The sequence below is a fragment of the Papio anubis genome, chromosome 2 (assembly GCF_008728515.1).
Source record: "Papio anubis isolate 15944 chromosome 2, Panubis1.0, whole genome shotgun sequence".
In the NCBI taxonomy this organism is placed as follows: Eukaryota; Metazoa; Chordata; class Mammalia; order Primates; family Cercopithecidae; genus Papio; species Papio anubis.
In genome coordinates this window covers 76,633,846-76,647,550 of record NC_044977.1, presented here as the reverse complement: position 1 = coordinate 76,647,550, position 13,705 = coordinate 76,633,846, and the positions used below count along the sequence as shown (strand labels likewise).

Genomic DNA, 13,705 nt, shown 5'->3' with positions numbered 1-13,705 from the left:
TGGCCAGAAGTCCGGTAGAACTAAGAATAATTTCTTAACATGCTTGGCTTAGAGGCTGAGGCTTTGCTGGATTTTAAGACTTAGCTGAATGCTCTTCAGAGCCTGTTGGCAGCAAGCACTTTCAAGAATGGCCTGGCTCCTCCAGTCCCAACTGGAACTCACCTATGTTAATAATATGCACTGGGTATAAAAAGGCCAAGATGAGAACAGAGTGAACTTTAGCTATTTTCCTGGAAGTCCTGTTGTTTGTGCAGAAAATATTATGTCTAGTTGAGTATTTCCATTAAATAAGCAGGTTACTTCTATGTGTGCCTTGGTTTATTAAACAAAACCCTTGAAGTTGGTTGTAGTAAGTCTAATAGATTTCCTGATGGCTGAGAAAGAGTCTGCCTTTGAGCCTCGGCTATTTTATTCATATATTGATTGCCTGGCCACTTGGAACTTAAGAGGGTCTAATTGGCTTGTGCTGTGAACAAGACTCACTGGCTCATATCAATTTAAAGTCATCTCTCTACTTACTAGAGACAATCTCATGTAACAGGTCACCTGCTGTCATGCCAATTTGGTGAACACAAGAAATGCAAAATACAAACTGAATGTTTTTTCTTATTTCAAATATTTCATGTGAAGTGACATTTCTCCCAGACATTTTCTCTTCTGATCTCTTTAGAGAGTTAAGTCTCTTCTGATTGATCTTCACTCTCATATTCCTCCTAGAATTTTGATAGATTCCATAGCTGACACATTGTCCTGAGCATTACTGTCCTTTTTATAAGTCCTTTCTTAATCTTGCTCACTCGAAGCTCCTAGACACTCTATTAAAATTTCACGGTTAGTATTGATACACGATTCCACTGGACTTAGCAGCATGGTGCCACATGCATTTCCTAGAAACTGCATTTGTCAGCACAGACAATTGCCTCAGATGAGACCTGAGGTCAGTCTTTGTCTTGGGAGTAAGAGCTAGATTGCATCTTTTGCATCAGAAGATGTTGTCATTAGCTTCACAATGTAAAGTGATCACATAGATTTCTAACCACCCAGTATAAACTTCAGCTTAGAATCAGATGGACCTGGATTCGAATTTTGGAACCAGGCTGTGTGATCCTGAGAAAGGGCCTCATCATCCACGGGGTTTAGATTTTTCATGCATATAATGGGCTGAAATCAAAGGGTTGGCAGGGATTTCTTCTGTCTGGAGGTCCTTTTCCCTATCATTTCCAACTTTTAGAAGCTACCTATATTCCTTAGTTCATGGCTCTCTTTCTCCATCTTCAAAGTCAGCAACAGCAGGCTGAGTTCATCTCAGAGGGGCATCACTCAAGCCTCCTCTTCTGCCTCTTTTAAGGACATTCGTGACCACATTGGGTCCACTTGGATAACCCAGGATAATCTGCTATTTTAAGGTTGGCTAATTAGCAACCTCAATTCTATCTGTGACCATAATCCTCTATGTAACACAACATAACCACGGGTTTGGAGGTTAGAATGTGAACATCTTTCGGGAGGCTATTAATCTGCCTACCACATTATCCCAAAAGAAAAGGACAAAAATAAAATCCTATAATTATAATACTTTTATATGAATATAATATATAATACAAAAACTAATATAAGTAAATTTCTTAGCAGATTTCCCTAAAGTGCTCAGTAGCTGATAGTGTTCTTAAAATTGATAGTTGTTCCACTCAATTATATTAACTTTTGTTAGAAAGTAACTCAGTCCATAGCACTAATGTGTGGCAGCAGGTAGATTTTCAATGATCAAATATTGAGATAACTTTGACAATGCCCCCAATCAGGAGCCAATGTTTATCCAATTCCCTGCTGAAGAGCTCTAGTAAATGAAAATGTACTGTGTACAGATGGGATCCTCGAGGTGCCATACATTTGTTCATTGTAGCACACGGCTGAAAAAACAGCAGATAAATGGGACACAATTCTTGCCTAAGCGTTTTTATAGTCCAGTGGGAGAGATTAAGTATAGACCCAAAATTACATTATGTATTCGTTTGTTTAGTTGTCCTTTCTATCTCTCCCACTCGAATATAAATTCCATCAGGGACTGAGACTTGACTGGATTGTGCATGCCTGTATCCCCAGCACTTGGAACAGTGCCTGAAATAGACTAGGCACTCAAATATTTGTTGAATGAATACAGTATGATACATTATACAAGCTATTATTAGAGGTTGCTCATAAAATATGCAAACTATTACAACATAGAGTATGTAACGTTGACTAGCCGGAAAGAAAAAAGGGTCTGAACTTTCCTTTGGAAAGTTTCTAGTATGTTTATAAATAGCGCTCACTCTGTGCCCACACAGAAAGGGCTTCCTGCACTGTAGGGCCTGCAAACCTTGTCCCTCATTGGTTCATTTCCAATTCACTGTTTCTTGTTGCCCTGTGTGCAAACTGCAGCATCTCCAGGTCATAACACAGGCATCACGTGAAGTTCATACCTGTGCATATCATGATGAAGATTATCCACTGCACCCACCCTCTCCCTCTGCACCCCTGCTGCCCCCAGTAAGTAAGAAATATGCTAATTTGATAGTGATACCCTATGAAGGGTATAAAATAGAGTGATGTAATCAAGAATGTGTGGAGGGGTAAGAATTTACACAAGCTACAGATGATCACACAAAGATTAGCCAAAGTGCTAGGGTCATCTCTTAGGAGGAGAGGCCCTCTTAACAATAATTATAATTAAACAATTACATAATAATTCATAATAATTACAATAAATACATTCTGAATGTGCCCCAGTACACGTAAGGAGCTACATTCAAAGTTTTGCAAAACAAATGTTATGTTTACCACATGGGACCCACTCTTTCTACTTTATTCAATTCTGTTCCATCCCATTGTTTGTTTGTTTGTTTGTTTGTGGTGGAGTCTCACTCACTATGTTGTCCAGGCTGGAGTGCAGTGGTGCAATCTCGGCCCACTGTAATCTCCACCTCCCTGTTTCAAGGGATTCCCTTGCCTCAGCTTCCCAAATAGCCAGGATTACAGAAATGTTCCACCACACCCGGCTAATTTGTGTACTTTTAGTAGAGATGGGGTTTCACCACGTTGGCCAGGCTGGTTTCGAACTCCTGACTTCAAGTGACCTGCCAGCCTCAGCCTCCCGAAGTGCTGGAATTACAGGCATGAGCCACTGTGCCCTGCTGCATCCCATTTTATTTCATTTGTTTTGCATGCTGATCTCCACTCTCCCGATTGATTGATATGCATGAAGGGGCCACTAGTGATTTGACCCAGCTCTGCATGACACATAAAGAGTTTTTGACACCAGATAAGGGGTGCAGTTTAGCAGATAAAGGCAAAGCTTAGACACTAGAAGAACGTTCTTATCCTGGTTCTACCAGTCCTCCCTGCCATCACTTCCTTTCTTCCAAAATGCACCGCAGGATCCAACAGAGTGTTCATTTGTTGAGAAAGAAAGAATAAATGGGAAGCATGTTTTATTGCAATAACCTCAAAAGGGATTTCCGGGTTCCAAAAGAGATTAAGGCAGGCTAGGTTTATTCTAGCAAAGGGTTCATGAACTCACTCAAAATCCCTTTATTCCAATTTGGAGTTGTTTGTGGGGAAAAGAGAATCCCAAAAGCCACTTTCATGGAAAAGGGAAGAAGATGCTGTCAACTAAGCCACTGAAGCCAGGCAAACAAGCACTCCTGGCAGATATGAGAAATGGCAGCCCTCCTCCAATCAAGGACTTCCTGGAGATAGGCCTCATTAGCACTCCTCCCCCACAGCCAACCTGAGACAAATGAGGGGAGCTCAGCAGGTGCTCTCTTGTGGGGCCTCACCCTCCTTCATAAGATAGTCATTTGTTTTGGCAACTTGGAGACTTTTCTTTACTTTCTCCTCATTTCTTGAAGAAAGTAATACAATCTGAGACCTTCCTCTTCTAACTGACGCTCCCAGACTACACCCAGAATTGCTCTCCATTTCTTATAGATCTTTCTGGAGATGGCCTATGAAGATGTAAGTACATATATAATTTGTGAATTCTCAGCTGGGGACAAATCAACCCCAAAAGAGTGAAAATTGGTTCAGATGAAGGAGGGCAGAAAAATCGTACTCTTTGTGTATAAAGCAGTACATAAACACATATCTTGTATATCTGTGATACTAAAATTTTGGGGGGAGGCCATAGGGAAAAAATATCTTGAAAGGTTCCTTAGAGGAGGTATTAACAAAAAATTGGTTGAGAAACACTGATATAATCCCACTTTTTAATATACCTAAGGGGTAGCTCACTGTGTTGGGTATACATTGTTCCAGGAAGCAGTATAAGGGGAGGATGAGAACTTCGGTTGGGCTTCAAACCAGGTTTGAATCCCGGCTCTACTACCTGTGAATTATAGGAAGTTGACCAAGTTCCTTAATGTGTTTTAGTTTTCTTAACTATTAAATGGGTATAATTGTAGCTACTTCCTAGAGAAACTGTGAATATGGAGTTAATACCTAGAAAGCTCTTAGACTAGCACCTAGCACTGGTAGACACCCTATAGGTGTTTTCAACATTACGATTTCCCACTTAGTTATATCTCTTAGAGACGTTCCTTTTGATGACTACATAGTATTCCTTTGTGTGTGTGTGTGTATATATATATATAGATATACCCTAATTTATGTAGACCAAAAATCAGCAAATTATGGGCCCAAAGCCAAATCCAGTCAACCACTTAGTTATATCTCTCAGAGATGTTCCTTTTGACGACTACATAGTATTCCCTTGTGTGTGTGTGTGTGTGTGTGTATATATATATATATACTGTGTGATACAAAAATCAAAAATACCCCCAAATCAGCAAATTATGGCCCCAAAGCAAAATCCAGTCAGCAACCTGTTTTTGTAAATGAAACTTTCTTGGAACAGAGCCATGACCATTTGTTTGCATATTATCAATGGCTGTTTTTGCGTTACAATGACAAAGACTGTGTGGCTTGCATAGCCTAAATTAGCTACTGTCTGACCCTTCACAGAAAGTTTGCTGGCCCTTAGTTCAGTGAATCCTCTGTTAAAAAGCACCAAGACTGTCAGATCAATCTTCTGCTACAGCAAGTATCTCAGCAGTGAATATTCTAGAGCGCACATCTTTGCACACAGTAACAAATATATTTTAAAGACAAATTCTTAGGACTGGCGCTCTTAGGTCAAATTTAAGGTACATGTATTCTTAACTGTGATAGATATTGCTAATTTTCTGCTATAAACTGAGTTGTATTTCCCCAAAATCCATATGTCAAAGCCCTAACCCTCAATGTGACTGTATTTTGCAGGTAGGGCCTTGAGGAGGCCCTTAAGTAATTAAGATGAAATGAAGATGTAAAAATGGGTCCCTAATCTAATAGGACTGGTCCCTATAAGAAGAGAAAGAGACTCCAGAGATCTCTGTCTCTCCCTTGAGCACAGAGGAAAAGTCATACGAGGACACAGCAAGAAGGTAGCTGTCTGCAAGCTAATAAGAGAGACGTCACCAGGAACCAAGTTTACTGGCACCTTGATCTTGGACTTTCACCTTCCAGAACTGTGAGAAAATAAATTTCTATTGGTTAAGCAGCCCAGCCTGTGGTTTTTTGTTACAGCAGCCCAAGCAGACTAACATACCTTCTTTAGAGGTGATACCAATTACTCCCCGACCAGCAGCAGTGTACAGGCATACCTCTTTATCCACTTCTTTTGCTGAATTATTATCTAAGTTTTTTTTGTTTTTGCCAGTCTGATAGGTGAAAAAAATATAATAGCCTTATTGTTTAAATGCATTTATATTATGAGAGTGAGCATAATTTTGTATTTTAGTAAATTCCTTTATCTAAAAATAAACAGATCCAACAGTGGCTGGTAGACACTATGCCTTGCAACATATTGTGTGAACTATATAACATTATCCCTGTTTTACAGGTAAGGAAGCTGAGGCACAGAGAAGGTAAGTTAACTTGGCAAAAATGAGAGACGTGGTAGCACCGTGGTTAAGAAAACTGACCTTGGAGTCAGACTACCTGGGTTTGCAGCACAACTCCACCCCAGGTATTAGCTGTGCGGTCTTGGGAGAGTATTTAACCTCTCTATGCCTCGGTTTCCTTTTTTGTTTAATGGGAATAACAATAGTACTCATCCTATAGTGTGATTTGGGAAAATAAAGGAAAATCACACATCCTATAGTGTGATTTGGTGGTATCAGTTTTAAGTGGCGAAGCCACATTTTGAATCTTTTTTCTGATCCACAGTAGAAGCTCTTAAACATTGCTGTTTCCCCTAGTGGCAATGTATGATTGTTAGATATTTTCTATACTCTGGATGAATGCTATGTCTTTCCTCATTCTAGGCGGCTTTGAGAAAGCATGCCAACTCTATCCATTGTTGCAAACATACAGTATACAGAATAATGGCCCCCAAGCCTGAGCATGTCTCCACTTTCTTAGTCATAACTGTTCAGAAATTTTGGAACATCAAACCATTCAGGGTAAGGACTGCCAAGGAAACATGAAAACTATGTAATCCTTCAATTGTTTCAGATTATTCCTATCTAAAATAACGCAAACAGTACAGAATTAGATTTTAGAAAGATGCATACAAAATAGTTTTTTTTTTTAAATGTTTTGTGTCTACATGTAAATATATTGCCTGAGTTCACTTTTTGAATGGAGCTGGCTCTCACAGAACAGCACCTCAGCCAATTAAAAATCAATCAACTCATGTTTGTTGAGCACCTACGTGCTCAATACTATATACCTATTACCCTAAATATAGCAGTGGATAAAGTGGACACATTCTACATCCATATAGAATTTTAAATCTAGTGCAGTACTGTTCAATAGAAATTTCTACAGTGATAAAAGTGTTCAAGACTTCCACTGTCTAGTATGGTAGCCACTAGCCACAAGTAGCTAGCTGTTAAGTAGTTGCAATGTGGTCAGTAGGACTAAGGAGGTGGATTTTTAATTTTAGTTAATTTAAATCGAAATTTAAATTGCCACATATAGCTAGTGGGTACCCTATTGAGCAGTGTAGCTCTAACGGGTGAACCTACATTTTGGGCACATTTTTCAAGAGTTGAGAAAGAATGTCACTGAGTCCACAGTAGGTATTCACTTAACACTAGGGGAAGTCAATTGCTGTGTTCTAGTGCTCCTGGAAATGTTACCTGGTACCCCAGTGTCTTGGTTTACTGACTTCGGCAAGGCTATAACTAGCTCTATTCTGCCCAGTTGAGAAAGCACAGAGTGGTATGAAAGCAACTCCTTTATCGATAGTGCAGAGGTTGCCAATCATCAGTCTCACTCAGTTGACAGGCATGTTTCATCTGGCCCAGTGTTTTTAAATTATTTTGAATCAAGGGTCAATATTCAAAATCGAAGTGATTTTATATTTCTGACTTTTGTAGAAGACTCAGAAGTCCCAACATCTTTCTCCCTGGAAGTAGTTAGCTGAAGTTGAGGTTTCTGGTCTTGTCAGAGGAAGCATATACTCTCCAGGATGATGAAGGTGCCACCATTCCCTATAGTCTTCCCTCCAGCCACCTTCATTCATTCACTCCATGCATGCTTGGCCCCAGAAGCCGTGTGAGCTTGTAGTCGCTGCTTTAAGGCATTGGTGCATCTCCAGCCACTTCCCTGGATGTTCCCAGATGCATATGTACATGCACACACACACATGCCAGTCACACCTTGCACTTCTGCACCTTTATGCCTTTGTAAATGCTGTTCCTCTTACCTGGAATGCTTTTTTCTAGTTCAAGGACTCTCCTCTACAAAGCCACTCGGACCTCCCCAGTTAGAGCAAACTGCTTGTCTTTGTATATGCACTTAGAACATTACCAACTCTTCTGTCACCTTTTATTTTTCTCACGCCTGGACTCCAGACGATTTTTTTCATTCGGAAGAAGAATTCACCTTAGTATCCCTGAACCCTAGCACAGGGTCTGGTGAATGAATTCTGAATGAATGAATTCTGACATCTCTGTCTCCAGCCCAGGCCTTCTATATGGATCGGGAGAAACCATCAAGAGGTTTTATTCAGCTGCTTCCTGGGTGTTTCCGTGAAAGTCCCTGCAACCATTTTGTCTGCACTTGCCTGCTGTCTTCCTCCTCTTCGCCTTTCCATTTCTCAGCAAGCCTGTTACCCCTCTTGTTTCCTCAACTTGTATAAGTCACAGAGAACCTCTAACAATTCCATAGTCAGTTACCTAAGACAACAAGCTAGAGACCGTTTTAGTTTCTTCTTCTCCCATACCCCACCTGTCCCCTTGTTCTCCCTCAATCTCTGGCCATCCCTGGTGCAAATGCCTTATTTCTGATGTTCATCACAGGTCAACCATTTTAGCAGTCTGAAACCTAAGTCCCTACCTGTTCCCATACCATCCTGATCCATCCTTCACTGTAATCCATTCTCCACTTTCTAAACACGTCTGCAATACTTCTACAATTCTCCACTGCCCTCAGGATAAATGCAAGTCTTCCAAGCATGACAGAGAAAGTCACCCCTCAGTTTCTCAGTTACTCTGCTACAGCCCCAGTAGCCTCCTTTCCATGCCTCAAAACTTTGCACATGCCATTCTCTCTGCCTAGAATGCTCTTCCCCCAGCGCTTCACATGACTGACTCTTCCATGGTTCAGGACTTAGCTCAAATGTAATCAGAATGGCCCTCCCTGATCCCTCAACCTAAAGTGGCCACCTGTCTAAACATGTCAACCCATGCTACTCCATCCACAATGTGTCAGATTCTGTCATCAAAGTCAGTAGAGTTCATGTTTGTTTACAGGTCTGTCTCCCTACTAAAATGGAAACATCATGAAGGCAGGAACCTATTTGTAGCCCCAAGGCCTTGGCACAGTGCCTGGCACACAATTGGCATTTAACCCTTGTTGATTTGAATGCCAAATGATGACTGACTCTGGTAAGGAAGACGAAAGGAAGGAAGGAAGGAAAGAAGGAAGGAAGGAAGGAAGGAAGGAAGGAAGGAAGGAAGGAAGGAAGGAAGGAAGGAAGGAAAGAAGGAAGGCAGGCAGGAAGGAAGGAGGGAAGGAAAGAAGGAAGGAAGGAAACAGATGGATGCATGAATGTAATAAAAAGCGAAGACTTATTCTAACTCATGCACCTATGAAGAAATGGTTCCAAAGTGTGTTCCAGTGCATTCCTCCCAAAAGTAACACCTGCTCCAAATTAGGCATTTGAAAAGAAATCTCAGAGTTTATAAAGAGACAGGAATTCCTGCTGATCGGCAGTGTCAATGATAGTCAGGTGGAGTTATCTGAGGTACCAATTAATCCTTATTTGGGTGTTATTTTTAGGTACCCTGTGCTCCCAGAAACCTACAAAGTGTTTACCAACTTAGAATTGTAGTGGAATTTGAATGGGTAGATGAGTCATGTAACAATTTATTATCACGACAAGTGCTGAGGAGTTCAAGTGAACTTGCTGATGCCTGTTTTCCTAAGTCAGATCTCAGGAGAACATATTTTGTTAGGGAAATTAGAATCCCCCAAATAGATTCTTGAGTGTATTAATAGCTCTGTTGGACTCAAGATTGGCTATTTTGGTTTACAATTAGTTTATCTCTACTTGTGTCTGCCCAATTCCAAACATACCACAAGGAAGACATATTGCCAGCTGTTTTGAGTTTTAAAAGGACAGTTTCACCAACACAATATCTATTTTTTAAACCCCATATGCACATTATGGCAGAAATGAGTTCCAAAATAGAGTGAAACAAAAGCTCTAAAAAATAAATATTGCTGGTATTCTGGAAATCCAAATCTCTCCAGGTTAAATCACATTCTCTTCAACACAGTAGCACCAATAAAAATTTTAACACATTGTATTTTACTTCTTCAGTACAGATTAGTGTCAAACTCTGACACCAGCATGGAAAAAGCTTCCACTGGGTTTGAAAAGTCATGTGCTAGAGACATAAACTGAGAAAAATAAAGGTCTGAGTGCAGGTAGGGCACTTCAGTTCCCTGGGGGAAGGCAGGAGTAGACACAAATAGACATGCAACAGAGCAGCGAGGAAAGGACTAACTGTTAGGTCAGAAGACAGGACAGTCAAGACCTCCACCGGGACAATAGTGAGGGCTCCAAACACCTCGAGATACGGAGCTAAGCAGCTCTGCGACTTCTCCCACTCTCAGAGGCACAGAAAATGGCTCATTAGAAATCAGGCAGTGGGGCCATAGCCTATGTAAGATCCTCTCTGTAAGAGAGAGGAAGGGAAACCAGCACTCCATCATGCCTCCATTGGATACCTGGTTTTATAGATATAAATGAATGTCTTCACTTATTCTGTGCCTTATCCCCTGAAGAAACTAAAACAACTTGATTCTGTAGGAAAATCACACATGGAATTTTCTCAAAAAAAAAAAAAGGAAATTCAGACTTTATAACTAATTAACTAATATGATTATAACTGGAAGAACAGCCGGGTAGATGGGGAACAGGAATAGGATGGAAATGTTTCACTATCCACCTCTTTACGTAGATACAGCATGTAAATGTGCTTTTTATTTTTCAAAAATTGAAAGTTTGAACGTATATAGTTAAACCTTTTCAGATTACTCTGAAAGTAAGCCCTTTCCCTACATAAGCTACCATTTCAGGAAAATGGAAGTGAGCATTTCCTTGTCAGGGTGAACAATTCCTTCTGTTTTTCAGTCAAATCTCTTTAAACCAAGCAGAGCATTCTTGCTTAGATTCCACACTCTGTGGGCATTAAAATCCTAAATTAAGAACCCATGTTTTTCCAAAGAGATTCCAGACCCTCTTAGTGAGTGGTGGATTACCAACAGGAGCAAAGCCTAAAATCTTGTTTAATTGTCTGTTTTAATTGATGGGATAATAAGCATTGATTCTACATATATAGGTGTGTTGGCTGTATCACTGCAATTACATGGCATGTTTTATTCATGAGAGAGGCCCCAGACTGCCTTGGCAATCATCAGAACCAGTTTCTGCCTCTCAAGTGAGCATCAGAAAGGGCTGCATAATGACAGTCACCAACAGAAAATTAAAGGTTCTTGCTTTTTCTCCCATTACGTTGCAAGATAATTAAAGCTCAGATCAATACAACGTTGAACATCTTTATTCCGAAATTTGATTTCCACTAAATCAGACAGGCATTTAAATGCGTTAGGCCAGCTGCTGCCAACTTTACCGGGTGGGCCAATGATAAAGACATAGTCTTTCCAAGTTGTTTTGCCAATGCCCAACCAAAGAGAGGGAATGGGCCTGGCAAGTGGACCCTCTGCTTTGTGCCTACTGGCTCCGGGTGACACATCCAAAAGAGCTGTTTTATTGAAAAGAGACAAACCACTTAAAAAAAATGTTATATAAACTACGGAACATGAGGGAGTCTAATTCTGATGTTTAGTATTTCCATAAAGCCTGACTCTCCCCTCATTTTTATGGGTATACTGGCTGTCAACATAGGAGTTCTTTCTTTTTATTTCAACCTTTATTTTAGATTCGGGGGGTACATGTGCAGGTTTATTACATGGGTATATTGCATGATGTGGAGGTTGGGGATACAAATGATCCCATCACCCAGGCAGCAAGCATGGTACCCAATAGGTAGTTTTTCAGCCCATGCCCTCCTCCTTCTTCCCCCTGCCCACCCCCACTCCCCTGCCCCGCGTAGTCCCCAGTGTCTATTGTTCTCATCTTTATGTCCATGAGTACCCAGTGCTTAGCTCTCACTTATAAGAGAGAACATAGCATAGGATTTTAATAGCAAGGCCCCATTATAAAGACAAGACCATACCAGTGCAGATCATTCCCAGCCAGGAAAACATCCATGGAGGCATAGGAGGAAGCCACAACACTTACTCCCAAGCAGAAGTAACAAGAAGCCCCCCAACTAAGACATCTACCTGTACCTGGCAGTAAAGAAGTGACAACCTCCACATTTCTTTGCTGAGGAAGTACAGAGGAGGCTGGTTAAAATAGAAGGTTTAAATAAAATTAGAAGTCTCATAATGACCAAAATATCCAGGTTTCAATTTTTAAAAATCACCCATCATATCAAAAACCACAAAGATTTCAAACTAAATGACAAAGATGTGAGAATTATCTGACACAGATTTTAGAGAAGTCATAGTAAAAAATGTTTTCGTACTTGAAATAAGTTTTAAAAATAGAGAATCTCAGTAAAGAAGCATAAGCTACAAAGAAGCAGCAAATGAAAATCTTAGAACTGAAAAATACAATAACTGAACTTTTCCTCAACAGCAGAATTAAGAGAGCAGAGGAAAGAATCAGTGAACTTTAAGATAAAACAACATAAATGATGCAATCTAAGCAATAGGGAGAAAATAAACTTTAAAAAATTAACAGCACCTTAGGTACCTATGAGACCATAACAAAAGATCTAACATTCATGTTATCAAAGCCTTGGAAGGAGAGAGGAATAGAAGGTGGAAGACTGAAAAATACGAGAAGAAATAATGACTGGAAACTTCCCATATTTGGAAAAAGATATAAATCTTTAGATTCAAAAGCTGAGAGAACTCCAAATTAGGGGAGACATCCACAACAAGACGTATTATACTCAAACGTTAAAAACTAAAGACAATGTTTTAAAAATGGAAGCAGTGAGAGAGAAACAGCATATTACCCATAGGGCAAAAACAGTTAGAATATCACTGGATTTCTCATCAGAAACCACAGAGGCCAGGAGGAAAAGGGACCTTTTTCAAGTACTGAAAAAAAACAACTATTATCCCCAGATCCTATATCCAGTGGTAATAACCTTCAAGAATGAAGGGGAAATGCAGACATTCCAGGAGAAAGGAAAACTAAAAGAATTTGTTGCCAGTTGATACGGTTTGGCTCTGTGTCCCTACCCAAATCTCATCTCTAATTGTAATCTCCACATGTCAAGGGAGAGACCCGGTGGGAGGTGAATGACTCATAGGGACATGCTGTTCTAGTGACAGTGAGTGAGTTCTTACAAGATTTGGTGGTTTTATAAGTGGCAGTTTTGCCTGCTTTCTTCTCTCTCCTGCAGCCTTGTGAAGAACGTGCCTACTTCCACTTCTGCCATGATTGTAAGTTTCCTGAGGCCTCCCCAGCCATGCGGAACTCTGAGTCAATTAAACCTCCTTTGTTTATAAATTACCCAGTCTCAGGTAGTATCCTCTTAACAGTATGAAAACGGACTAATACACAGGCAGACCTGCCCTAATAGAATGATTAAAGGACATTATCTAAACATAATGGAAACTATGAGAGAAAGAATTTTGAACATCAGGATGAAAAAGGGAACACAATAAGGAAAACTATGGGTAATTACAATAGACTTTCCTTCCCTTCCTATACAACTTTAATTCAATTCCTATGAAACTCCCCCAAGGTTTTTTTTTTTTTTTTTAACTTTTATTTTAAGTTCAGAGGTACAAGTGCAAGTTTGTTACATCCGTAAACTTGTGTCATAGGAGTTTGTTGTACAGATTATTTAATCACCCAGGTATTAAGCCTAGTACCCACTCATTATTTTTTCTGATCCTCTCCCATCTCCCACCCTCCACCTCCCATAAAGTCCCAGTGTGTGTTCCCCTCTAAGTGTCCATGTGTTCTCATCATTTAGCTCCCACTTATAAATGAGAACATACAGTATTTGGTTTTCTCTTCCTGAGTTAGTTTGCTAAGGGTAACACCCCCCAACTCCATTTATGTTCCTGCAAAAGACATGAG

At 40.2% G+C, this 13,705-nt stretch overlaps 1 protein-coding gene across 1 annotated transcript in view; it reads left to right on the top strand.

Annotated features, from left to right (window-relative positions):
- The first annotated feature begins 6,404 nt into the window (after positions 1 to 6,404).
- The window catches only part of SNTN (sentan, cilia apical structure protein), a 30,167-nt gene continuing 22,866 nt past the window's right edge, over positions 6,405 to 13,705 (top strand). Inside the window, exon 1 of the mRNA XM_021933904.1 lies at positions 6,405 to 6,482. Within this exon, the coding sequence (XP_021789596.1) occupies positions 6,405 to 6,482 (78 nt within the window). The remainder of the gene's footprint in view (positions 6,483 to 13,705) is intronic.